This window comes from Chamaea fasciata, unplaced genomic scaffold (genome assembly GCF_029207755.1).
Source record: "Chamaea fasciata isolate MVZ Bird 193981 ecotype frontalis unplaced genomic scaffold, bChaFas1.0.hap1 SCAF_12, whole genome shotgun sequence".
Taxonomy (NCBI): domain Eukaryota; kingdom Metazoa; phylum Chordata; class Aves; order Passeriformes; family Sylviidae; genus Chamaea; species Chamaea fasciata.
Window position 1 is genome coordinate 7,845,041 of NW_027094097.1, and position 27,352 is coordinate 7,872,392.

The following is a 27,352-nucleotide window of genomic DNA, read 5'->3' on the forward strand; positions in this document are numbered from 1 at the left end:
ATTTGAAGTATTAGAGACTAAAAAGAGTCTTCTCACAAGCTTTTCAAATTGCAAGGTTTTCTTTAGATCAGAGCATGGAACCAATGATATGTGAGCCAGCTATGGCCCAAATATAATCTGTATGAAATCTGGAAAAATGCTAATTTATTTTTTCAAGGTTGATGCCTCTTAATTAATGTGACCTCTTTGTTTTCCTCAGCAAGGAAACCTCACCACTGCCACAAAATTCCAAGTTTAAATAGTGCTGTCTTCAGTGATCAAACTAATCCATATAGTCTCTAGCGTGACAGGTTTTTAAAGGATTTTCCATATGTGCATTAAGAACATAGGAGTGTTTTTGTTGCACAAAATACAACTTCTTGATGATCCAGAACTCTGTCATTAAGTGCCTGCCTTTGCAGTTGCTTGGTAAAAGCTCTGAACTCACAGTGCCATGCAGGGGTTTCCTGTGTGCAGTGTAGTAAGACGGCTGGGACTGCTTTGGCATGAAGCCCTTCTGGCTTATCCTGTAGTGACCTTCAGTCTTTAGCCTTCCAGCTTTAGTTTAACTTACGCAGGCACTGACCTCTGCTATGGAAACGATATAGAAACACAAAAACAACTTGGCTGAGTTTCCTCGGCAGAGCAGTGGGTGGTGTATCAGGATTCTGTTACAGAGGAGGGTTTCTAGAGGTCAATAGTGACACAGTGCAGTAACTTACTGCTTGTCTGCAGCACAGTTTGCTGCTCCTGGGAAAGTGCTATAGCTTTTTTTAAAGTAAAATTAGCAATTTTTTGTTTGTAGTGAGCAGCTCTAATGCTGCACATCAGTGGAATAAGTGCTGGAAGGTGTACCTGAAAGCCTTCCTAGGGCTCAACCAGTAGTTCAGGTTACTGTTGCTCTGTAAGTGACCCATGACTGAATTGTGAGCACACTGATACTGTAGTGCCTTACTGTAATGCTTCTTCACGGTGCTGATTCTGCAGCACTTGCCAGTAGGTTGTAAAATGCTATTTATTTAAACACCTATGGTTTGTAAAAAGACACTGTGTTCTTATTTGTGTATATTCTTTACTAAGGTGAACTAAAGGTTCACCATGGCTTCATTATGTATTTGAACAAAATACAGTCTTTTTTTCTCTCAAGTTAATTAAGTACTTATTTTCATTGAAAAACAATTAGCAGGATGGGGAGTTTTACTGATTTAAATGTTTGGGCTGTTCAACATACAGAATTGTGCATAAAGCAGACAAGGTGGTAAGAAAGTGTAACCCTGCTGTCAATGAAATTAAGAACAATCAATATTTCTTTGAATGAGAACAAGACTGTATTTTAAAGGAATGCAATTTAAATGCCTGAATAAGTAATTTTTCCTGATTTGAAGTTGATTTGGGGTAGTAAGTCTCCTTCATTATTCACAAGGTAGGTATTGCACCAATAATGGCAAGTCAGCCTGGATTGCCAGCTTGCTTTTTACATAAGAGTTAAGGGGGAAATGTTCATTCTGAAGTACAGATCTGTATAATAATGGTTGGGTTCTTTCTATCCACAGTCTCTCCAGCTGCCTGAGTTTCACTAGCACATCAGGCTGTCTCGTTAGCATGCACAGCCTATTGAGCTTTCTGGCTTTTGGCTGTGGCTGGGGCTGTAGGGAGCACAGGGACACTGCAGCCTGTCCACTGCTTGCTTAAGGCTGGGATGTTTCCTGTAAGGAGGCCCCGTTGGTGCAGTCAGGCCCTGAATTACACTGTGCTGGAGGACATGGGGGTTATCCCTCGCTTACTTTATTGCCAGGGGTATTGCACACATTGGTTATGTTTATACCTTTACATTGTCTCTCTTTACTCAACCTTGAATGAAAGCAATAAATTTTCTGCAATACCAAATATATTTATTTAAGTCTCCGCTACCTTGCCACTGTATATGGCCATAGTCTCCTGGGCAATACCAGTGTGAGTGCTGCCATGGGGGATGTTTTACTCCCCTAAACTGAGCTCCTGCTCTGTGTAGGCTTCTGTAGAAGATGGTCTTCATGCACTGTAGACAGAGCAGCTTAATTTTACAAGCATCCCCCACCCTTCCTTATCTCTGGTATCACCAGTATCTCTAGAAGTGCTGTGTACATGTCCATTGTTCAGCATGGGGAAGATTAGCCTTAATTGGAAATTAGCTTTGTCACAGTGACCGCATTTGGAAGTCAGTCAAATTTTTGAATAGGTCTGGCTTGTAATTTTTATAATTCCCAGTATTAGAGTGAACACATTTAACTAACGTCACATTTAGGCTGGATTCCATTGTGTTAAGATTTAATTTTAACTCTGAGGAAAATGGATGGTGGAGTCATAGTGTTGAGAACTTGTGACAAGATGGCTGCTGTTACGGTAAACTAATACATGTCCTAATTTTCTTTAAACTCCTAAAATAATTCAGACTAATTAAAAAAAACCTAAAAATATTAATTTGGTATTTAATGAAAAAGAAACTTCTGGAAAGACACTGGAGGCCTGCATCAAGCATAAAAAGGAATGTATGCATGTGTATGTATTTAATTGATGTAACACTCCCTGTGCTCCACTGAGATTGCAACACTAATAGGAAAGTTCCTTGTGGTCCTGATGTTCCTGTAGTTTGTAGCTGACTTCTGTCAGCAAAGGGAGAGAAACCAGTCAGTACACTGTCACAGGAGGTGCTTTACTGTCACCTTTCTAAATGCTTGTTTATCACATTTATTTACATGGGAAGCAACTCTGACAACCTAGTCTCCATTTAGTGGCTGAAGGGATATTTTGAGTTGGTTTGGGTGTTTTTTTTAGCTGGATTTAGCTCTTTCTGTGCTGAGAACTCCAGGGAGAACATACTTGACAAAACAAAGACTTACCAGACTTCTCTTGGAACCTAAATTTCTATTCTTGACTGAGAAAGCTGTAATAAAAGTGACAGGCCTGGTAGATGCTGCCACTTGAATACAGAAACCAAGCTGTAACTTGAATATAGAAACCAGGCGTTCATTTGGTCCATAAAACTCCCTGCCAGGAGTGATGCAGCAGCAGTGGGGCTTCTGACTGCTGGGTGTGGGTGTGCTTTGGGCTTTTGTGCCGCTGACTACTGGCTTAAATTACTCTTCTAAGTAGGTTAAATTGACATGCTTTGTTTGGTTTTTAAGTGTTAGTTCTGTAAAGAGCTTGGATAATATTGTTGTGTGACCAAATAACTCTCCCTAGAGACAAAAATATTGACATGACAAAACCACGTTTAAAGAATGACTGTCTGGCCCTCCCTCCCGTTTGAACATAAGTTGATGTCAAAGTCAATGAAACGTAAATTTGCTCCAGTGCAGTTCAGCAATTATATAACTTGTAGCCTGCATCAATCTGCCAATTGCAGGAAGGTGAAGGAAAATGGATTTGTAAGAAATACGCTGTAGGCTTCAGATTTATAATACAGGGGTTAAAGGAAACTGGTGTTACTGTTGTTTACATTTGTTTCCTTAAAAAATTACCCATGTACTATCATAAAACGGGCTTTTTCTTCTAGATTCAGTTAAATTTTTTTTTCTGCTGTTTCAGTGTTGTGCCAGAATTGCTTGAGTTAGTTCAAGCAACAGGTGGTTTTATGGCAACTGAGTGCATTGGTGGTTAGATGTGTATTTGAGAAATGGAAAGATGTGTAAATCGACATTTGCAGCGTTTGGGGCTTTAAAGTATTTTCTTTGGTAAAAATAAACCACACTTGATTTTCTGGATATGAATTGAATCTTCTTATCCTAACTTGATACATTTGCATTCACAAAACTTCCTAAGTTTAATAAAAGTTGCTATTCCATTTCACAGTAGAAAGGTAAAATATTTTAGTATTTCTGAAATCTAGGTGCATCTTAGTGTAATTGGTAATTAAAAACAGTACCAGAAACAGACCTATAGCATAGCATAGCATAGCTTTGATGTAGAAATTCTGTAGATAGAAAAATTCTCTTTGAGAGACTCAAAAATAATGAATATTTTGATATTCATTTGTTCCAGTAATTGTTGCCAGTCCTTGTGTTTGGCGACAGATACCTGTCCTCATTTTTCTGCTTGCTGAAGAGTTTGAAGAAGTTTGTGACGAAATACTACTGACTCTTAACTCTCTGGGCTCATTGTGTGTTTGTAGCGTGCACACACAGAGGCAGTGGGGTCCCCTAACCTGTTGCTGTTCCATGTCCTTCCCTCAGCTGCTGGGCTACAGCGAGAAGCCGGTGAACCTGCAGATGTTCATCGGCACGGCCGACGATCGCTACCTGCGGCCCCATGCCTTCTACCAGGTGCACCGCATCACCGGCAAGACCGTGGCCACCGCCAGCCAGGAGATCATCATCGCCAGCACCAAAGTCCTGGAAATCCCACTTCTTCCCGAAAATAACATGTCAGCCAGGTACATCACAGCATGAGTTAGCCATTTGGTTGCTATGTGTAGTTTTTTTTTATTTTCTTCGTTTCTGCAAAGGTGAAAGAAAAATCTTGTAAAATTTGGGTATTTTTGGTCATGATCAAGAGGCACATCTCTTAAAACAAGCCATTGTGAGAAGAGTCAGAAGTAAAGGAGCAGAGAGGCAGGGAAGTTCTTGTACAAATGTGTTATATGATTGAGGTTGTGTGTCTCATATGAATAATTGACCACTGCGTGGAATAGCAATGGGGATTTGATGGGTACACTTTGTCATTCTGTACTCCTTCCTAAGCTAGAACTAAATATTGGTCTCTTGTTCCTTGTAAATGACTTTTACTATGTTAAATAACTCACTTTGGAGGTTAAACAATGTGCAGTAACAAATAATCTTTTAAAGGTTCAAAAAAGCAGCAGCTGGACATTTACAAGACAAAACATTTCACCAGTACTTGCTGCTGTTTCCACACTAAACGTTCTTTCAATCTCAGACTTTAAAATAACCCTTAAAATACCATAAACTGGGAAAAAATAGAACAGCTTCATTCTTTAACAAAAGAAAGACTTACAGAGTGAACTTTGGCAGTAGCTTGATTGATTTTCTTCCATTTCTCTTGTGATCCATCTGTCCATCCTCTCCTGTCTCCAGTATCGATTGTGCTGGTATTTTGAAACTGCGCAATTCAGACATAGAGCTGCGGAAAGGAGAGACAGATATTGGAAGAAAGAACACCAGAGTGCGCCTTGTGTTCCGTGTTCACATCCCACAGCCCAGTGGAAAAGTCTTATCTCTGCAGACTGCTTCCATTCCTGTTGAATGCTGTAAGATTGCGCTAACTATACATCTTTTATACTCATGGTTTCTGCATGTGTCAGTAGTAGTGTCACTCTGGCAGTATTTATTGCCAGAATTGTATATAACAGTTGTGTAAAAAGCATTGTGTGTAGAGCTCGGTTACCAAAAGTTTGTGTCTTTAAGTAAAGATGGCACTTGCCAAGTGGCAGCTTGGATGTTTAGAGGAAAAACAAGGGTTTGGGCTTTAACCTCAGTGCAGTCACACAGCAGCTTCAGTAGTGCCTGTGTATGAGCAAGGGCAGCTGATACATCTCAGTGAAAATATTCATTCTAAAGCTGATACCATTTCATTGACAAGAGTCTGTACCATGACCTTCCCTATCCTGTATTATCTAGTGAACAGCTGAACTTCTAGAGAGTTGATTTGTTAAATACTGGCACTAAGGAATCAAGGCATGACCTTAATCTAAATTTCTCCTAGAATTTATTTTGTCTAGAAACTACCAAAGTAATTTTTAATCCACTACCTCTTAAGTAAAGATTGAATTTGCTGTAACTGTAGAGACTGTTGGCATTCATTTCATCTTGGTGTTTCTTTTCTGTAATTACGTAATTTCAAAATAATTTTAAAAGCAAAGATAAATCATACAAATATGATTTGTGTATGTAAATAGATGGTCATTTTAGTTTCATCCCTGATTTTTCAAGTTAGAATCATAAAATAAATGTCATTATGATTAAAATTGTGAATAATAATTTTTCCCTTAATATTTCTAAAGCTCAGCGATCTGCGCAAGAACTTCCTCAGATTGAGAAGTACAGCATCAACAGCTGCTCAGTAAACGGAGGCCATGAAATGGTGGTGACAGGATCCAATTTTCTTCCAGAATCCAAAATTATATTTTTTGAAAAAGGACAAGGTAAATACTATCTTGCTGGGGTTTTTTTTCAAACCAAGCTCAGTACCTGAGCTTGATTTTAAGAAATAAGGCTGTTTTAAAAGGGAAAAAAAAAAAGTCCAGAGTAGTAATTGGAAAGTTCATTTGGGCATTGTGTGCTGGTTGGCAATTATTAATGAAGTAGTACTTCTGATTCAGGAAGACAGAGGGATAGCTAACTTGGAATGTGTGTATTAGAAAGATGCTGTTGACAGATCATACCATATATTTGCTCCTTCTTATTATAAAAAAATATAAAAGTGAAAATGGAATCCAATTGAAAAGTCCTATTTGACATTGATACTGTGTTACATCTGATTTAATCAATGCATAGGAACTGACTCCTTAGCTAATGAAATAAATACTAGTTAGAAAACCATAAAGCATAAAATCTGAACAGCTTAAATTATCATTTTGGTGACTTAAGTGTCTGATTTGAACTTTCAGGAAAACAGTAGCAAAAGAAATTATTAAAAATAAAAATTTGCAAACAGAGTCCAATTCTTCCACATCTTATTTCCTTACATATGTAAATAAGAGTGGTGTTATTTTTATTAGCAAATACTGTATGTAATCATGTGTTTTGCCACACAAGCTGGACACCTTTGGAAGAAGCAGAGCTGCTGCTGTGGTTGCCTGGTTACCTGTAACAACAGCCAGTGGCAGAGAGAGCCCAGTGCTGGGCTCGGGGTGTGGGTTATGCCAGGTCAGACCACAGGGAGGCTGCCCAGGTGATTGCCCCTCTCAGCACAGGAACCTTGCCCGGCACTGCACCCGCGGGTCAGTGGGTTCAGGGCCTCCCGGGGCACCGTGACCTGGGGCCGGCAGGGAGGGGTGCCTGGGTTATCTCTGCTGCTGGCTCAGCCTCCAGGGCATCAGCAGTTTGTTTGAATAAGCACAAGTGGCAGCAGCAGTTCAACCACCCCTCGGAAACATGAGGGGAGAATTCTTGTGTACACCCAGAACTCAGAGCCTGAGCCTGGGTGGGATGGGCCCAGAGCAGAGTCCTGCACAACAGGCAACTGCAGTGGCTGTAGTGCTGAAACTCCTAAAGCATCTCTGTACTTGGTTTACAGCATGTGTCTGTCAGTTTAACAGCCTCTTTGACTGAAAATCAATCCAGTTTTATATTAAGTATTTAAATATTTTTAAGATGAATTAGTAAAGTGCTAAGAAAATGCTTTTTCCTTGAATTATTTGTAAATTTCTCTCAACAGATGGACGACCTCAGTGGGAGGTAGAAGGGAAAATAATTAGGGAAAAGTGTCAAGGGGTGAGAAACAATTTTTCTTACTTTAGAAAGCTTATTTTTTTAAAAATGTCAAAATATAGATTTTCATTGTTGTTCTGAAATTTAGACTTCATTTATTAAAATAAGTAGATCACTGGCTAATTCAGACAGACAATTGGAGACTTCTAAATTGTCTTAACACTATAAAGTAGCCATTAAGAGGATGCTTTGAAGGAACTGGAAATAGCATGCTTGTTGTGAAAGCAATGAAAAAAGAACTTGAAAATTATAAAGCGGAAATTTAAGATAACTTTGCTAATGTGACAAATTACTTTCAGTGCATTAAAATTCTTTTTTAAAGCTTAATGGTCCAAAATGCAATTTTTAACTGCTAGAAGGTTTTTTGTGCTCTGGCAGATAAGCAAGGCATCCTTTAGATGATATATCTATTTAATTAAAGCATTATCTTTAGTGCACTTGTGTTTAAAAGATAAAATTCTCAAAATAAAAGTTTGCCTCTAGTACTGTTTTACTATGTAATGTGCAAAAACTTGAAGTTTGCCAGTTTCAAAATACTAGGGTGCTTTAGTTTTACCGTGTTTCAGTTTTTCTGCAATGAATAGTTCCATTTGCATTTAATGTGTGAAACTTTTTTATTTCAACTTTCCTATAGGCAAACATCATACTTGAAGTTCCTCCATACCATAACAAAACCATCACAGCTGCAGTTCAGGTGCAGTTTTATCTCTGCAATGGCAAGAGGAAAAAAAGCCAATCTCAACGTTTTACTTACACACCAGGTATCAAACGAAAAATACAAACGTGGCATTTTATTTTGTTTTTTAAAGTGAACATACAGAAATACTCCAGACAGTCTTGTCTCTTTGACACATACATAGGATTAGCTTTGAACTGTTTGTAAAACAGTTACTAAGACTCGTCTAATTAAAAAGCTGAAATATAGAGTGATAAGCTCCTGTACTGTGACTACAGCCAGTTATTTCTTCATTACACTTTCGACACAATAATTTTTGCATTCTGCTTTTCTTCGAGAATGATGATGAATCTCAGAAGCTGCTCTTTAAATAACCCTGGTGATGACACAGCAGGTAGTGAGATCATAGAAAAAGAGATTTATGCTTTTTTTCCCACTCTCAAATATCAAAAAAGAAAAAAAAACAACCCAGGTTTAGATACAAGGGAGATCAAATTACTTTTTCCTCACTCTGGACACTTCGCAGCTTACTGAGACCAATCAACTTGTAACTTAGCCAGAAGTAAAACCAGGCTGTGTTAACTGCAGGTGCAGTAAAGCAGCCTAGTCGCTCCCCCTTGGTGTGAGGCAGAGCGTAGAGCAGACGTGCGGTGCCTGCTCCTTTGCTGCCCCTTGCTTTATTTCAGAGCTGTGTGCCCATGGGAGCAGTCAGAATTGCCAAGGTACCAGTGATGGTGGGGACCCTTTGGTGCTGCTTGGAGCACTTGGGCAGATACCTGAAGGAGTCTTTAAAGTCGGATATGGATATTAATATAAACTTCTTAAAACTTCTGTATATGCTGACAAAGCCAACTTCCATTAGTTAACACAATTTAAAATAAGCTGTGCTCGCTTGTTGTGCTCTAAAATTACCTACTTTTTAAATTTAGGCAGTGTTACCGAGGTGTCTGGTATGCCAAGTACACATTAACTGTGTTATCCGATTTCTGTGGTATTTGTCAACTGTTTTTCAAGAATATCAGCTCCTAAGATAGTTACACATCTGTGCTTTTGTTTGAAATACCTCTATTTAAATTATTTAAATGGTGGAATGAAATAATGACAGTTACTACTTAAGTAAGAAGCGAGCTGAGTTGTAACTGCAGCTGTTATTACACAAGCACTTAAAATACTCTATATGTATTACAGTTCATTTGACTGTAATATTTAGTTAACTGTGTTTTATAAAGTAGTAAATGAGCATTTAAGCATTAGCATTTTTCTACTAGTACTTAAGACAAGTATCTTGTGGAGACCCTACCAGTAGTTTAAAAAAAATAAACCTGTAACTGAAAGTGTGTCCGTTTGTAACTCTTATAAAAACAGTTGTTGCCATCACTGAAATTGGAGGATGTGCTTAAAGAGCTGCTGTAATTAAAACAGGGTGCACTACTCAAATTAGCCTGTGTTGCCAAAGTTCATCTGTCCTTGTGATCAGAGGCTAAGGAAAGCCTGAAGCCTGTTAAAAATTTCCTTCACCATTTCCTAGTGTGTGACACTGAACTCCCATCTGCCTATTTTCAGTGGAGCCCAGCAGCAGCTCCTGCCCTCTGGTGATGAGAACATCCTTTAGATGAGCTGGACTTTCTCTGGCTGGGTTGCAAATGTCTTTATAAATATACATTGCATAGGAAGGTGTGCTGGAAGGGGAGATACTTGCCCTTGAATACCTGCTGGGAGAGTTGTTCTGGCTCTGCAGGGTTGATGTAGCAGGCATAGAAAAAAAGCAAAAGAAGGGAAGCAATGACACTAATAGTGCTGTTGTGGTTGTTGAACAGCAGTTGGTGTGCATTTGTCACAAATGGGCTGGAATTGAAAAACTGTTTTGCTTTTTCTAGTTATAATGAAGCAAGAGCACAGAGATGAGGTGGATTTGTCTGCTGTTCCGTCCTTGGCCCTGCCACACACGGGCAGCGTCCAGGGCCTGCACTCGATGCGAACCCAGCTGCCTTCACCAGAGCAAGGACACCCCCACGACAGTTTGCTGTCCACGTCACCCAGGAGCCTCGTGTGTCCCGTCCAGCCACCCTACACGGCCATGGTGACCTCGGCAGTGCCACACCTGCCACACATGCAGGGTAGAAACCTCAGTCCGAGTGAAGAGTGTCATGTTTTGCCTCCTGCTGTGGTTCAGTCTTTTCAGGTAACATCAGCACCTCCTGTGAGGCCGCCTTACCAGCCTATGCAGTCTAACGATGTGTACAATGGGCAGCCCGGTCTTCCCATGAACTCTGCCTCCGGCCAAGGATTTGATGCGATTTCATTTCCGCAAGACACGGCTGTACCTCACTTGATAAATCTCAGCTGCCAAGCTCTACCACCAATGCAGTTCCATTCTTCTAATCCAGGTTCTGTGTCAGCATCGAGTCCGGCAGGACACCCACTGGCACACGCAGCTCATTCGGGACAGTCGTCTGCTCACCTGCCATCCATAGGATACCACTGCCCGGGCTCGGGGCAGGGCTCCATCCCCGCTGCAATGAGCCGCTCCCTCGGCCAGGCTTCTCCCCAGCTGCAGCAGGTCCCGTACCACTCTCCAAACCCAGCGTCCGCTTCTTCCCCGTCCCCGACAGCGTCGCACCCGCTGGGCCACTCGCCGCTGTCCGGCCCCTCTTCCCCCCAGCTCCAGCCTCTGCCTTACCAATCTCCGAGCTCAGGGCCCGCCCCGTCGCCGCCGCCCGGGAGCCGCTCGGGGCAGCACTCGCCGCAGGCCGCCAGCCCCGCGCTGGGCGCCCTGGGCGCCGTGTCACCCCTGGGGCCCCACCCGGTGTGTGACTCGGCTCCCTTCACACCCGAGGGGGCGGCTGTTCACATCAAACCAGAGCCTGAAGACCGGGAATTGAATTTTCAAACCATAGGACTACAAGACATCACACTAGATGATGGTAAGTGGATGTAATATTGCAATCCTGGGGTTATAATGGGCATTGAACTACAAAGTGGGTGTGGGGGGATTGTTTTGTTTAGAACACACTGCTCTTCACAAAGGGAAATTTATATCATCAGAATGGAATCATACTTTTGTGTCCAAAGCAACAACTTGTTTAAAACTAATTATATAAGCTGTCAGTTTGTAGTTATACAGCTCAAGCATTTTAGTCTGATTTGCCCACAGATTTTGGTTTTGTCATAAAACAAGGCTTGAGGGTCAACTCCTACACATTGACACCTTGTATTCAAGAAAGTCATTTGAAGTCTTTTCTGACTGTCTCATGGATATGTTTCAGTGAAAATCATAATACAATATCTAAGTTGCATAGATGTAGTTTGGAGTCTTGTTTCTTGGAGTTGTCCCAGTTTTGAAGGGCAGGCCGGTGTTTTGATAATCTGTCACATGCATTTTGGCACTGTCTTGGTCTCCTCACAGACATTCTGTAGATACCTGTCATCATTCAGCACCTCTGCTCACAGTGGCTGTTTGCTTTCTCCACTCTGGCTACCTTTTTGAGAAGTTCACTTGTTTAACATAAACAGAACAAGGACATTATAATGCTAAAGGCCAGACTATAAAGGACTGTATTGCAAATATATGGACAAATTTTTAATTTAGTTATTAATTAAATAGTTATTTATAATATTTTCCAACCAAGTGAAAAAAAGAAATTTCTCAGATCCTAAAATCTGACTATTTGAGGTATAGATGCAAAGCAATTTAAAGAACATGTCATGCTAATAAAAGACTGGAAAAACAGAAGGCCTGGCCTTAAAAGTTGTGTGAAGTGTGTTTAGTTTTGATAGTTTTGATGAAGGGAATCATACCAGTCTCTTTTCTAAAGTAGCCTCAAGTGTTGTGGTTTGGGGTTTTTTTAACCATCCCTGGTAATTACTTAATTGCATCAGCAGTAGAATAAAGACTTAAGTATAGGCCATCTGTAAAGTATCTGTGTCAGTCCCAGCTCCTTGCATAAATGGAGCCTTGCTATTGTTACCTCCAGACAGTAGTAATAAAATTTAGTAAGAAATGCCTTTAAAGACATGGTATAGTAGGAGGAAAAGGAGAGAAACCAATCTAGTTGAGCTTTCAGTTCAATGGCCACCTTAATTAAACAAAGCTCTCTTTTTAGAAACACTGTTTATCAATCAAGTTTATTTAGAAAGGAAGGAAGGGACTGATTCTGTCAAGGACTTGCTGAGGGGAGAAAAGCGAGGTTTTATGAAACAGCATGCAGCAAAAAACCACAGCGTTTTATACTTCTCTATAGAGGAGTGAGAAGGAAATCTTGTGTTTCAAGAAGTGTCAGGTTAGAACCTTTTTCTCATCCTTCTTCACACACACACACAAAAAGATACAGAAACAAATCAAATATAATTGTAGTTAGACTGTTCACAAAGCAAGCAGAAGTGTTCAGCACTTATGAGCATCTTGACAGTTTGTTTATAATTGTTCAGAAATTAAAATGGACGCACAGTAAGAGGAAGTTTTTTTTCTCTACATCACAAATATTTGTTGCTTTTCGGTGCTATTTCCTTTGCTTAGCAAGAGCACTGCCTTGTTCCTGGGCTGACAGAGCCATGGAATCACAGGAGAAGCTGTTGGAGCCTCACTGAAAGCGTGGCCATTTGCTGATGGTTCAGAGTACAATGAACATGGGAGTCAAATGGCCACAGCAAAATTAACTTCTTTTATTAAATGATAGTTGTAGAAAATAAAAGAAGTTCTGATAACTGCTGATTAAACATACTTCATATATGGAAAATTGAGCATGGATTTAAATGCTGAACTTGCCCTTGGCAGCAGCACTGGCTTTGTGAGCAGATTCCAGCCTTTCCCTTCCCTGTTGCCACCATGCAATGATTTCCTGGGGGTTGGCTTTGGGGCTGGTTTGCATTTCCAATCTGCAAATACAAATCAGATGTTGGGCATGAAACCTGCTGTTCCAAAAGTCTGGAAGGGCTCAGTGACAAGAAGCAAAGCTGCTCAGTTCTCTCAATGTGAGTGAATACTTCCTCTGCTTAATCAGCTTTAAGGGAAAAAAAAAAAAAAATGTTTATACAAGAACACTTTTTTCAATAATTTATCTAACATACTACTCTGGTTTAAAAAATAATTCTAAAATTTCTTTTTCATGTATAATTGAATTTTAGTTTCTGTACAAATAGAGCCAGGCACAAATGGCAAATAGGATATTCTACAATAATGTTATAACAATTAAAGAAAAAAATCCAAACATAATTACATACATAAAATGAGTGTTGATACAGTATGTTCTCCCAACTAATACATCAAACCTGAAAGCTCTACTTAGTTGGGAAATTGGTTTTTGAGGTATACCAATTAAGACAAATAAACCTCTCAAAATAAAACACTAAGGCAAAGCCAGTTGAAATTTTTTTAAATCGTGTCTGGATTGCTGGCCTTAAATATTTAAATCAGTAGTCTTAAAATAAAGAAAAAACTCACAGAGCGTAAATTATCTTTTAAGTAATGTACACTGTTTCAAAATTAAGATAGTATCTATTTCTTTGCCAAGAAGATAAAATATTTCAAGAAATATTTTACAAAGTTTCAGTGTAGTATGGAAGTGTTACCCCATGATAAAGTTAATCCCAGAACTACTGTGTACTTGACAGAATCTGATTTAAAATTCTTAAAAACAAAATCCCAACAAAAAACCCCACAAAACTGGGGAACGTGGTGTGGCAGTGTGGATAATAGTTACATACATTCATTTAAGTAAAACTCCTAGAAGTGACTCTTACTGCCTCTTCAGCCAACATTCAGGTGTTTTCTCAAAAATACACCAGAACCCTTTCCAAATCACTCCACAATACAGAACTACAAAGCCGCTTCATCCATCAGCCAAGCCAAGAGCATCTGCCTTAGTCTTGATCCAGCATCTCCTGGAAAACATGACACATTTGCAGCTTCCCTGCAAAATGCAAGGTGTCAGCCAGTGACCGGATGGAGAATCTTTTCCAATGTTGTTCTCATTCCTTTGCCCTTTACCTGGCTCTGTTCAGCCTGTGATTGAACACAGGTTCCACCATGGACAGGCAGATCCTGCCCATGTCTCTGCACAAAGGACGCTTCTTTCCTTCCCCCCCCCGCCCCTACTTCGTGTGACTCTTCATTGTCTTGTTTTTCAGGGGGACTTTGTTGATATCCTTAGACTTTTCTAATCTCCATCTTGATTTTGCGTTTGTTTCATTTCCCCTCCTCCCATCCTGGCATCCTACAGGGAACACCTTCTAATTCACTTGAAACAAGGGATCAAAATGCATGAGGTCACATAGATACAAAATCCAAATTTATATTATAAAAATTATTTGAAAGAACACAATTTCAAAGTAGTATTGTAATCACTACTTCAAAGGTATTCTGAAAAAGTTCTCTTTTCTGCTTAGGTTTTTGTAGTAGTCAGGCTGCACAAGCACAGAAACTTTCAGGCTGGAATTAAGTAAAAGCAGCTTGGTGCACTTTTATTTGTCCCCTCTGCTTTTTCTAGCCCCTGGTGTGTTGGACATTTTTTCCCTTAGCATATTCCAGCAAGTCAGCCCTCTGGCCAACACCTCAGGTTAACATTTCCCTGGATAGACAGTGGAATGTTTAGGGCTGCAAATAGATGTAAACGAGGCAGCTGAAGTGACAGGAAACAGGCAGCTGGTCATTTCTGGCCTTCCCCATGTCCATCATCCATACTGGGCTCTGCTGCACACCCATCTAATAAAGTTTCTTCCCCACTTGGAAGAAAAGCTACTCAAAGTTAGTTTCAGTCCCGTTACATGATGAGGCCTAATTAATTTCCACCCCTGTTTTTAAAAAGTGCTCCTAATGTAGTAGTTTACCTATTCCCACTGTCAAGTTTTAGGTTTAAAACTGTTCCAATACTGTTGATCTCAAATGTAATCTTTTGTGGTTTGCAGTTTAGGAGGGAGTTTACCTTGGATTTCATGGCTTTCTACAGTGATGAGATTTCTAACATGTACACCTGTATTTAACCATTTTTAAGGTATTGTTTGGCTGTATTCGGCAAATAAGGATGACCTTCTACTAATCCTCTTACATTCTGTTACTCATTGCATCTCTGTTACATAAAGCTGGAGATTAGAAAATCCAGTATGTGCATTTACTATAAATCATAACTAAAAACCCCCTAAGCACTTAGTGCATATAAAGCAATAAGGCTGCTTTGTCAGACACATTCCATGTAGAACTTTAAGCCATTAGCATTCATTCATTTTAATAGTTCTGTGTTAACTCTCTAGCTGATAAAGTCTCTTGCTGAGAAGCTCAGAGTATTCTGATCTTGGCTACAAGACTTGTACATCTTTGCAGGCAGCTTTTTTTACTGTAGCTTCAGCTTAATTTCTGGAGAATCAAAGTGGTGAGTAATAAGAAAGTATTGGAGAAGGACTATACTTTGTATGTCTGACTATATTTAAAACTTACTCATTAGATCAGATTTAATTAAGGCAGTGTCCTGCCATTGGAGGTCTTCAGAAGCACAGAAAGTACTGAATGCTGGAGTCTGGGGTAGTGTGGAGGAGAGCAGCTGAAACTGATGTACATCTCAGATCCAAAGTGTTTTTATTGTCTCCTGAGTACAGAGCAAAATGTTGCACCTTGCATTGTCCCCAGCAAGGCCAAGGACTCTAACCTACACTGTGCCTGGAACTCTCAGAACAATCCTGCACTAGAAGGGATTCTGAAAACCATACCAGTATAAACTGTTCAGTAATGTTGTGTTCAAACTCCTCCTTTCTTAGCATTCTGATTATTAAATCGGAATGGTCAAGCAGTTTGAGACAGCAGTAAAAAGTCCTGCAATGAGATGCTGAGGTGTTAAGGCAGAACCTGAAATGTGTAGAAAGGAATGGAAATCTACTTTGAGAAATGTGTGTTATGAACAAAATAAAGATCCAGACTGAGCAGTAGTTTAAAAGCTGAAGGGTGGAGCAGTGAGCAAAGATGAAATGTTTTGCATCAGGGGTTGTCAGCAGTTAAAGGGTGTTTTGACTGTATCTTCTAGGGGATTCACTCCCTGTGTCAGTGAGGCATCCATTGAGAAGACCATTTACAGATTTCTAATGTGTAAAAATGTCAGCTAAATCCTCAGGTATCTGTGGCCAGCTCTCCCTGTGAGAGCCACAGAACATCTTGTAACTAATGCAAAGTGAACTCAGCTGGCTCACCACTTCGAAAAGATTCCCATTCAAGACTTAGAAGAGGTTAGAGACTTCTTCCATCAGTGCAGGTGGCACTTTCCACTGCACAGCCCACGTGTACTCTAGAGCCAGGGCTGGTGCTGAATTCTGTGTGAGACTGGGCTCTCTTCTTTGTGAGAGAAAAGGTAAACATGACTGCACTGAGTTGGTTTCACCAGGATACAGAAATGCAGTGTGACAGCACAGCCAAGCCATGAGCAGGGTATTTGTTACTGTAGCAGATAACTGCAGAGCTGGTGCAGTGATTCTGCAGGCACATTCGTTTCTCTGTACAGCTATAAACATTATGTGCACAGGAAAACTATACTCCAACATTTCATACAATTAATTGAAAAAAGAAATAGCACTGCTTAGTGAGGTTGGCATTAAACCTGAAATTACTAAGAGCAAGCCTGGCCTATGCCTTGGAATGGTGACCTGCAAGGTAACCCACCATGTCTGTGGTGGTTTGCCACAGCAGCCCGTGGCCTGATGTGTGGCTGGTGTGGTCTCAGAGCAGCACAATCAGCTGCTCCAGCACAGATCACTGAGGGTTAATTAGAGCTGGCACCTCCTTCCTTTTTGTTAGGGAAAGTTGACACTTGCTGGTCATGTGCAGTCAAAAGCAGGCTAAATATACTGCACTAAGCAGTGTGACGTAGTTGCAGGGATTCTTCACATAAATTCAGCTGCTAGAGTTGTGTGGAGCTGACAGGAGAAGGTGTATGTCCCAGGAAATATGTGCTGCAGTCTGTCCGTAGTTTTCCTTGAGGTTGCCTGTCAGGAGAGCAATTCACTCACCTGTCCTCTTAAATACACAATTTGTATCAAACTTCTTGTCGCTAAGCATATTTAATATCTGCTACTCACTGAAGCAGCACTGCAGACAGTCATGCATTCTAGAATATTCTGGGAGATTCACTTTTCTACCAGTACATCTGGTAGGTTATGTCTCACAGCCCACATGTCCAGCTTCAGTTCAGCAGCACTGAAGGATACACAGGCTGAACTTTCAATCAGATAGTGCTACAAAACCAGGAAGTTAATTGACTCCTGTAGAAAGAGATCCTGAACACCAAATGGGATGACTCCAGGAGCTCTTTGGTCTGCCTATATCCATAACAGAACTCTAATTTTAAGTTGACTTCCTGCTTTGACCCAGGCCAGGTCCTGCTAATTGAGGGTTTAATGCTTTTCTTTAACTTTCTTTACTTAAAGACTGAGTCAGGACAATGAGGTTGTTCAAAAAAGTATGGATTTTTGATCAGTTAAACAGATCTTCCAGGTGTCATTTTTCTTGATTTTTGTTTCAACTTTCTAGTTTTCATTTTGGCTTTATATTCTTTGGTTACAGAATGTATTTTCGTAGTGCTTAAGGCAGTAAAAAGCTTTCTCAAATGTTTAGGATATCATAAAGTATTTTTAATATATATTTTTCTGGTACCTCAAGGTCTGTCTAATGTGCGTGTGTAGAACAAAATCTTTATGTTGTGTGAAACAGCTAAAAAGGCTGTTGCTTTATGTCCCACATTTCCCAAAAAGAAGCAGTGTGTGCCCGAGGACAGTGCATGCTCTGTCCCACAAGGTGCTGGCTGGAGATGTGTGTGCTGTGCATGGCACAATTTGTCAGGGATTGATTAAAGCAAACACTCACCACTGTCAGCAGCTTTGGTAGTGCACACAAGAACCTCAGGATCTTGCTAAGTATGATACTAATTAGAAAAATTGCTCAGAAACATATTTCCCTGCCAGAGCGACATATAATCCTTACTGTATGAGCTGTGCTGTCTTTATGGTGCAGAGGCTGTTGCTTTATGAGCTGATGAACTCCACTGTTCTCTCGGGAGGCTTTTTGTCAGTGTTTGTTGTCTGCTCTTTTGAAAGCTTCACCTTTCTAAAGAGGATTGTTGGTACAGTTAATTTGTTTCATCACAAGGCAGTTTCCTGCCCATCTCCCTGGATTCATTAGATCTTTATTTATAAATAAATGTCACTTTCTTGCTGTTTCTACCACAATTGATGGGGGGAGATGATCTTTTCTTATCTCCTATTATTTGACAAGACTTTGTCCTTAATTTACTCCTTTCCTTCACAATGGCAGTGGACATTTTCATTAAAACCCAGATAAATGCTTTCCACTTCCCTTTTAAACGCATGTAACTTTACACTTTTGAACAATTAAGTGTAAGAAATCACCCAAAGGGGTCATTTGAGCTGCTTGAATTTCGGAAGGAAGTAAGAGTAGATTGCTTTGTTCTCTCAGGAGTCATCCCTAAGCAGGGCTTAGAGACCATGCTGGCAAAACAAGTGTGTGCCTCTATCCAGAAGGCACAAATTAGCCAGAGCCCAGAGTAATTTTGTTAATTGTGTTAAAACCTAGTTGACTAAACTTGCAACCCTGTCTTGGGCAGGAAAAAAACCCAAATCCCATCCTGTTGTAAGCTCTGTGTAGCCACTAATCACAACTGAATAAACACAGACTTGTTGGTTAAAATAATGAATACACTATTTGACATTGATTTTTCCTCCAGGAAAAGCAGTTCCATGAAATGCAGCTCTGCAGTACCTGCAGGCTCTCTCACGTAGCCCAGGTCTGTGCCAAGATAGCACTTGGTGTTTGGCCCTGGAGCTGTGCTGAGTGCAGAGCCATGCCTTGGGCAGTGGGACAGCAAAGGGGAGCCCTCAGCTGTGGGCAGGGACAACTCCCTGTGCTTGGGGACAGGGAAAATGGCACCAGAGGTTCTGGTGACTAGGACTCTTTTGCCTACCCTGGAGCTGCTGTCAAGGGCCACGAGTATTTCCAACTTGACTGCAATAAGTAAAGCCAGTTGAAAAAACTGAAGGAGGAATACTCTAAACACAAGTACTAATATCAAATTTAAGTAGTATAAATTCATGATGATACAACTAGGTAGACATCCAAAAATTAACCATTACCTTTATGGCTCTGCCTGCTAAATGAAAAGTAATTATACAAGTAAATATGCAAGATAAGTGATACTGTTTTTAATAGGCACTCTGGTAACTTATAAATAGTCACTTCTGTCACATACGCAGTGTTTGTGAATGAAACGGGGTATTTAAATTTAGTGCTGTTAAAAGAAAAATGAAAATCACTTCCTGGTTGAGTGAACTGTAACTTCTTGGTTTAGTCCAGTCAGTAGTTATGTCTGTCTTCTTCTCTGACACAGACAGTTTTATCTCTGACCTGGAATACCAGCCATCAGGTTCATCAGAGAAATGGACTCAACATTCAGCACTCATGTCCAACTCCTATGTGGAAAATCTAGAGGGTGAGTCTGCTTACTGAAATGCTTCAATGTTTGAAATTGGAGCACGAAGGAAAGGGGAAAGGGTTTTAAGAGTCTTAAAAGCTGCAAGTGAAAAGCACTGTGTACTACTGAAGTATTGCTGTAACTGGACACCTGTGTATTCTGAAATAGTTGGAAATTTAGCATTTGTGAACCAGGTGTACACTCACTCAGTAAAAACCTCCAGTCAAAGTATACAGATATGCCGCAGAACTTCCCGAGTGCTGTAGGATCTAGTAAAAGAGCAGAAGAGGATATGAAAATCTTGAGCCAAATATGGGCAAGGTAGAAGAGCGGCCAGATCAGTTAACTGAGAAATTTGGAATGTTGTTTCTCTTTTTCAAAAAGATGAAGCAATGTCAATTTAAATTAATGGAATACAGTGGCATGCACCACCAGTCAGAGTATTAGGAAAACAGGTTCATAACTAGATTTAGAGTTGAATGTGCACTATAATTGGGTAAGAATATCTGGATTTATTATTTCAGCTTCTTTATTTCACATATAACCAAGATAATTATGCAGTGTGACTCTTCTAAATACTAATGATATTAGAAATTGTTGCATGGTATATTGGTCTTGTTTGTGTTTAGGCTTTAGTGGGTTTCACTTTATTACAAACATGCCTAAAATGCCAAAGAACTATACTGTCCTTTTTTTTGCAATACATATACATATACAAATGCATTATAAACACTTATAACACATTCTACTTTCTCCATAGACTTTTAAAGGTTAATAACTGTAAATGTACAGTAGATTTGGTAACAGTAAAATAACCAAGCTCTTCATAAAACTTTCACATAATTGCTGTGTAGACTGATCCTAAGTTTGCTTGTGAAACTGAAATAAACCACTCTGGTCTTTTGCCAGCTTTAAAGAAACTTAATTCTGCTTTCCTTACCTATCAAAATGCTATTAGTAAGGTAAGTAGCTCCTATTTGGAATGGCAAAGCCAGGGAAAGGACTGTACACCAAGCTGACATTCCTGTGTCTTGAAACAGCAAATCAATTAGTAAAACACAAGTTATAACTTAGATTATTTCAGTGTTCTACACTATATCCTGTGTTCAGTTCAGAATCCGGTTGGTTCAGAATAACTGTTGAAGAGCAGGAGTTCTTGAAAAATGGAAATTCAGGCTAAAAATAAAATAACCCTCAAATACCAGTGTCCCCAACTGAAAAATAACACATAGGGTGGCAACCCCCAAATTTAGGCCTGTGAAATGTTCACGAACAGGTCCCTTTTAAAAAGGGCACACAAACAGAAACCCAGACCCAGAGAGAAACACATTTACACACAAGTGTTAGCACACAAGTGTGAGAAACATTTCATTTTTTAAAATTAAATAATGGAAATTTTATGTATTTGGCATAATGTAGTGTAGTATAAATACAAGAGAGAGGATCACAGAGGAAAGTAGGATTTTTTTGTACCTTGAAGAATGCTCAGTGTCAAATCAGACAAGTTAACTGTATCCACTGCCAGTACAGAATTCTTACAGAGCCAACTTTCAGGCTTCAATTAGAAGAGCACAGCTTCTGAATTATACTGCTGAAGAGGAGAGCAACTGTGGCTGTAGTGTGTGTGCTGCAGAAGATCAGAGCATCTACAAAGGCAGGAAATAACTAAGGGAATACTTGGGTCATCCTTTATTGAAGGGGTGAGATGACGGCTTCAGGGAGTACCAAAACATGAGGAGAACCCACATGAGGAAATAAATCTTTATTTGGCTGAAAGGAGTGTACAAAAACTTCATGAAAAAATTAAATCTTATTTTGGTGCAGTTTCAAACTTGAAAAGACAAACTGTAGAAAACAATCCAGTTTATGAAGATATAACAGATGGTCAGAAGGGTCAAATAGTTGCAAGCAGTCTGCAGATTATCTACGAAGGTTCATATGAAGTGTGCAATTACTCTGCTGTGAGAGACTAAAAGCTGCTTCCACATGCAGAAATCAGAAAAGAACTTAAAAGTTATGAAGTTAAAAGGGAAATGTGACTAACAGATGACAAGTCAGTTACTCAGTTAAAATTAGATAAGTGATCTTAGAAAGTTTTGTGTATTGAGGCTGACAGTTGAGGAACTAGAGATTCTCATGCCCCGAGTCCTTTCAGAAAGAGACATGCTCAAGGTGAGGTGTCAGTGAAAAGGTTTCAGAGCAGTGAGAGTGACAATTGTCCTCAAGTAGATGACATGGCAGACAGCAGCTCTGGAAGAGTAAGCATCAGTTAACTATCAACTGTAATGGAGAACCTGCTCTAGAGCCTGGGAGAATGTGACACTGCTGCTGCTCAGCTATTCAGAAGGGTCAAAACATTCTAGAAACCTCTACAGGAAGATCTTGTGATTAAAGAAAACCAGGTAGTTAGAGAAAAAGTAGAAATTAGAGTAAGGGAAAGAACAAAACCTGCTCTCATCAATACAGTGTTAACTATTCTCATGTAAAGCTGTCTTGAATTTAAAATGGACAATTCTATGAAAACTTGCTCAGTAGTGTTAAAAGTAGTCTTGAAAGGGTGAATAAATGCTTGGAATGTCTAAGGAACAGCAGAGAATAAGAAAATGCTACTTCTTAGATCTATTTTGTGGCCACATTTTGTCCCTGATGCCACAGAGGGATTAGATGAATGCCTGTTGCTGGATCTGCTAGAACTCTGCAGCCAGAAAAAGGAATGAGGAGAAAATGCCAAATATAATAAAATGAGTGGGGTGCGCAGAAAAGGTAATGGAAGATAATTCCTGTGAAATAAACCAGTGAATGACCACCAAGTAATCCTGGGGCAAGCCTAGCGTATCTAAAAAGCATTGCTGCTGCTATAGGGAGTTAAGCTTTGGAATCTGCTGTCATAGAATGTTGCAGTTGACTGAATTTTGCACAGACCTTAAAAGACCCCAGGGAGAAAAATCCAAATGAGACCATTTGGCACAAAAGATACTGTCTTTAACTCGGGAGTTCTCTGGGAAAAACACATTTTGGAGGTTGGTGGAGCACTCTGGGGAAGCATTGTTGTATTTTGCACACATCTCTGCTCTTGCCCATTGCAGCCCTAGTGGTCTGTAATCTGAACTGGTTTGCCTGAAGTTCTCCATGGAGGTTTTCAGGCAGTATTTTTGACTTAGAAAAACCTAAAGTGCTTGGTAACTGCCAATAAGGAGATTTGCTTGTCCTGTAGAGAGTAGATTAGTGGCTTCCTGCAAGGAAAAAGAGGTTACTTGCATTATTCCCTGAAATGCCTGTAGGTTCAGTAATTTTGTTTTCTTATATTTTTAAATAAAATATGTATACTTAGATATAATTCCGTTTTCCTTTGTGCTCCAGTACAAAATATTTGTCTTTTAGCACAATGAGAGGGGAAACTAGATACAGAGCAATTCAGAAGCATGTTAGTTTTTGCTTTGCATTTGATTTAAAAAGATAATGCCTTTACTTTTGATATTAGAACTTCAAACACCTTAAAAACACCTTAAGAGAAGTTGTTATTCTAAATTCATGGGTTGGGGGGGGGGGGGGGTAATTTATCCAAACCATTATTATTAGAAGCACCAGCTTTCATGATGATGTCATGCTTCATAACACGAGAGCTTTGTTCTGTTCAAATCAGTGACCATGGATCACTGTCTGTAGGTGGGAATTTCTCCTGAGAGGTTGGTCAGTGCAGGAACAGCTGCCAAGATCAGCACCCATAGCTGTGGGTGTCACTCGCTGCACAAGTGGCTGGGCTGTTCAGCTTAACTTTAGGTCTTGAAACTCTGGATTGCAAATTGCACAGTTTAAAGAACTCATGCTGAGCAGCGTGGCTGTCAGTCAAGCCTTCAGTGAGCAGAGTCAGAGCCCTCAGGGGCAGGGGAGGCCTCGGTGCTGCCGTGAGCAGGGACTGGGAACAGGCAAACAGAGCACAATGGGAAATGAAAGCCTTGGGAAGAACCCAGTAGAACAGAGTACGTGCTTGCTCTTATTTTACAGCAGATCCAAAAGTCAGAGCTGCTTCTGCTCTGTTCTACCCATATTGGCGTTAGGATGCTGCGTCATAGTTTGTAATTTTTAATTTTGTGGGCTGGAGCCTCTGACATTTAGTGCTTTCTCATTGCAGTGTGTTGCTCCTTTCTCAATGCAGCACAGAGAAGGAAAAGCTTTGCAATGCAATACTGCAGTATCACCAGTATTGACCAGGCCAATATAATCTGTCTGTAGCAGATTTTCTCCCCACCAATTTAACTTCTGTTCTGCACAATCTATTTTTAACTGTTAGTATAAATTTGCCAGCCAGCTAACATTCTAGATAAATACTAAGGGAGGAAAAGGTGAAACTATTGCAAATAAAGTAACAGCTGAAATTCTGAAATCTGGGAAAACTGCCAAAGAGTTCAATTACATAGACAGAGAAAAGTTGTTAAAATCATTTCCATTTCACAGCCCAATATTTAAAAAAAGAGAAAAGAAAAGAAAAAAAGTTTTAAAACCCCTGCTGTATCACATTTTGATCTGTGCCGTATCTGACAAGTTTTCAAAGTGCAGTTATCACTGTTGTATGGAGCAATATGCCACATGTGTGCACAGTGTAGTGTGTGCACCCCTCTCTCTTTTCATCTGCTCCAGTCATTATTTCAGGATTAGTGACCTGGACTGTTAGCACAGACAACACTTTGTAACATTTTTGATGTCATCCACTCAGTTGACATTGATCATCCAGATTGATTTTAGGTATCAGTAGGTGCCAAATGATTACTAAACGTTGACAAGGGCTCTGTAATGATTTAGTAAGACATTTCTGGTTCCTCCTGACCTGAGGAGTGAGTAGAGGTCCAGGCTTTGGGATCAGCTGTCAACACCTGACCCACAGGTACCAAACAGGCAGGGATTTAACTGGAGGGGGCAGTGGACTGAAAAGTCAAGGTCCTACTTGCACAACTGTTCATCTAAAGTCAAATGACATCAGCTCTCTCCAAAGAGGCAGCAAAAGTATGAACTACAAAACACACATGAACCTGGCAGACAGAGCACAGAGCATGAAAACCATCCTGGAGATCTGTGTTGCTGAATCCCAAACAAGCTCTGCAGCCTTCCCTGCAAACCTGTCCTGAAGAAAGGAAATGGTATCAACACAAGGAGGCTTAACAAAGCCACACATGCTGCTTTCCCAGTGTCTAGTTGCTAATAGGATGGCTCTTGAGGTTAAGCAAAAGGGAGTGTGAAATCTTTCTAGCTATATTTTTAGGACAGAGTAGCCCCTACAGCCTACTAGGAGAAGTGGGATAAAGTGGTTTTTTTAAAGTAAAGAAATATTCTTTTGTTTTTAAAGGATCAGCAGTAGAGCCTGAGTTTGTCCTTTCTCAGAATTGTTGAAATTTGTCCTTCTCCCAATTTGTCAACTGAAGAACTTGAGTTTTGCTAGACAATATTGTAGAAAACCTGTATTTACATGCATGAATTAAGTTTTCAGTTTTAATCACGGACTACTACATGTTGTGTGCTTGCCCCTCCTTGGGAGGTGATGTGTCATGCATTCAAATACTGACCTTTGAATTTCTCTTTTAGTCTTTTATACAAAAAGGAAAATGCTGTATGATTTTGCCTTCAGCCTTGTACATTTTATGCTGGATTTTCACTCTTACCGACTACATGATTTACATTTTAAACTGCTTTAATTTTTACCATTCCCCATCAGAACAACAAGTTCTGATAATGCTGATATTACATGGATATTATGTGTGCCATGAAAGATTAGAGAATGATCTGAACTGCTGCCTTCTGCAAGTTCTGCTTTCTTTGAAGCCTTTATTTTTACCCTCATGTGTACCTCATCTAATCAGTGGAGTCCTCTGGAGTCTGCAGGCTTCCCCCAGTCCATTTGTTTGGTACAGAGTTCTAGATAGCTGAAATGGACATTCCTGGCAAGTATAAAATAGGAAGGTGTGTTAGTTGGGAGGCCAAGGTCTCTGAAAAAACACCTTGGCCAGACACAGCAGGAAAGGCATTTTGGCCTTTTCTTGAGGCCTGCAAGGTGCTCTGGCAGAACACTGACTTACATACTTATTTTGAAAAGAGCCCACTTGAATTGTGGTTGGTTCTATAAATCAACAATTCTTACAACGTCACTGGGACAAGTAAGATGTCTCCACTAGAATTCTCTGTTGGAATGATGGCATGGTCCTGTAGTTGCCTAAGTACTGGTAGATGTTTCTAATGGAAATCCATGTAAACCAGTAAATCTGTATTCACCACACGCTAAAAGGATTGCAAAAAAACCACTTAGCTACAAAACAGCTTCTTGTAAACAAATCAGTGATTATTTAGAACAAAGCAACGCAAACTAACCTGTAGCTTTAATATTCTACATAATGACTTCTGCAGAAGTTTGGCAAATAAAACCCCATGTGACCAGCTATTGTCTTCAATGTAATGTATTTTAAGGAGAACACAGTGCCAATGGCTACGTGCTGTTCCCTTAAACACTTCTGCCTGTGGGAACTACAAAATGCTGCAGGACAGACCAGTTTGTGCTGATGGTGCTAGTACAGATACAGATCAGCCATCAAAACTTAAGGGAAGTAACTAATAATGTCAAAATACTGAACCTCACAATGTTATTTTTCATGGTTTTATTGTAGCACTCGTGCAAGTTTTAGCAGTTCTGAACAGCTGGGACACCGGATTTGCATAAAGCTACTGTTCAGTAGTTTAGAGCTGTTGGAGGTCCTTAGAGCAAGCTAATGAATGTCTTGACAGAAGCTGGGGAGCACAGTTCTTAGGAATGAATATTTATAATTTGTTTAAAATATTAGAAGTTTTGGGGGTTTTTTTAACAGATGTTTACTTATGCATTGTGTTGGTCTTATAAAATACTTGGGAAAGTGCCCTACCTGCAGTCACACAATTTCCAGTGTCGTAGTGCAGTTAAGTTCATTGAGTGGCAGGTTTTTCTGAAGCCAGATAAATTGCAAATCTTGTAATGCATGAGGGAATTGGCTTGTCCACAGCATGTGTGACCTGTTAGAACCTTCGGGTTCAATACCATGTGTGCAACAAGCTGTCCTTGCATTCCTGAGGAGAAAACCATTGCGGTGATTGACTGGTGGGAAACAAACACCTCCATTGCACTCAGGCTGTGACAGGAGGTGGTTTCAATGCTTTCCTGAGCAGCTTTAAAGAATACAGACACAACTCCACTCCAGAGTTGGATTTTCTATGTTACATGGACCTCAGCATATTCACAATATTAATACATTTTCTTTCAGAACCACTTATGATCCTGCTGCCATGAAGGGCAATGCTCAGGCTGCTCCATGCTATTAACACAAAGAGCATTTTACACCACCTGTGGATTGATTTTGTTATGCTTCTACCAGACAGGAATGGTTGGGAGGAAACTAAATCCTGCTATGGAAAATGAAGGAAGCATTAAGAAAGGTGGTGAAGTGCATCAGCCCTGTTCTGCAAAGTTACCCAATGGAGAACGAAGTAGCAAAAAGCCTGGGCTGCAAATCTGTTAAGAGATTCCATAGAAGCAGCTTATTAGCAGAACAAAACGTTCTAGATGTAAGAACAGTCCTTAGTCAACAAAAGGATCCATTAAATACCTGTATGATTTAGATTGTGGTTATAGTCCGATATTTTTTCTAAAATTTGTCATTAATATTTAATGTGATATTTTTATGTCCATGTAGAAAATTATTCAGTTTTCTTTGATAACCTTTCCAAGCCCCATTTTTGTAAAATAGACATTTCTATCACTGCTTTTACACTTAGCCTTTGAAATGATAAGTTTTATC

The 27,352-nt window shown here is 40.0% G+C and overlaps 1 protein-coding gene across 2 annotated transcripts in view; it reads left to right on the plus strand.

The window, feature by feature from the left end:
- Window positions 1-27,352, plus strand: part of NFATC3 (nuclear factor of activated T cells 3) — a 63,332-nt gene that overhangs the window by 31,793 nt on the left and 4,187 nt on the right. The window contains exons 4-10 of one of the 2 annotated variants that reach the window (XM_066194342.1): window positions 4,191-4,390; window positions 5,052-5,224; window positions 5,978-6,118; window positions 7,354-7,409; window positions 8,041-8,167; window positions 9,960-11,006; window positions 19,458-19,559. In XM_066194342.1, coding sequence (XP_066050439.1) covers window positions 4,191-4,390; window positions 5,052-5,224; window positions 5,978-6,118; window positions 7,354-7,409; window positions 8,041-8,167; window positions 9,960-11,006; window positions 19,458-19,559 — 1,846 coding nt within the window. The remainder of the gene's footprint in view (window positions 1-4,190; window positions 4,391-5,051; window positions 5,225-5,977; window positions 6,119-7,353; window positions 7,410-8,040; window positions 8,168-9,959; window positions 11,007-19,457; window positions 19,560-27,352) is intronic. The other variant, XM_066194343.1, reaches the window with a different exon arrangement.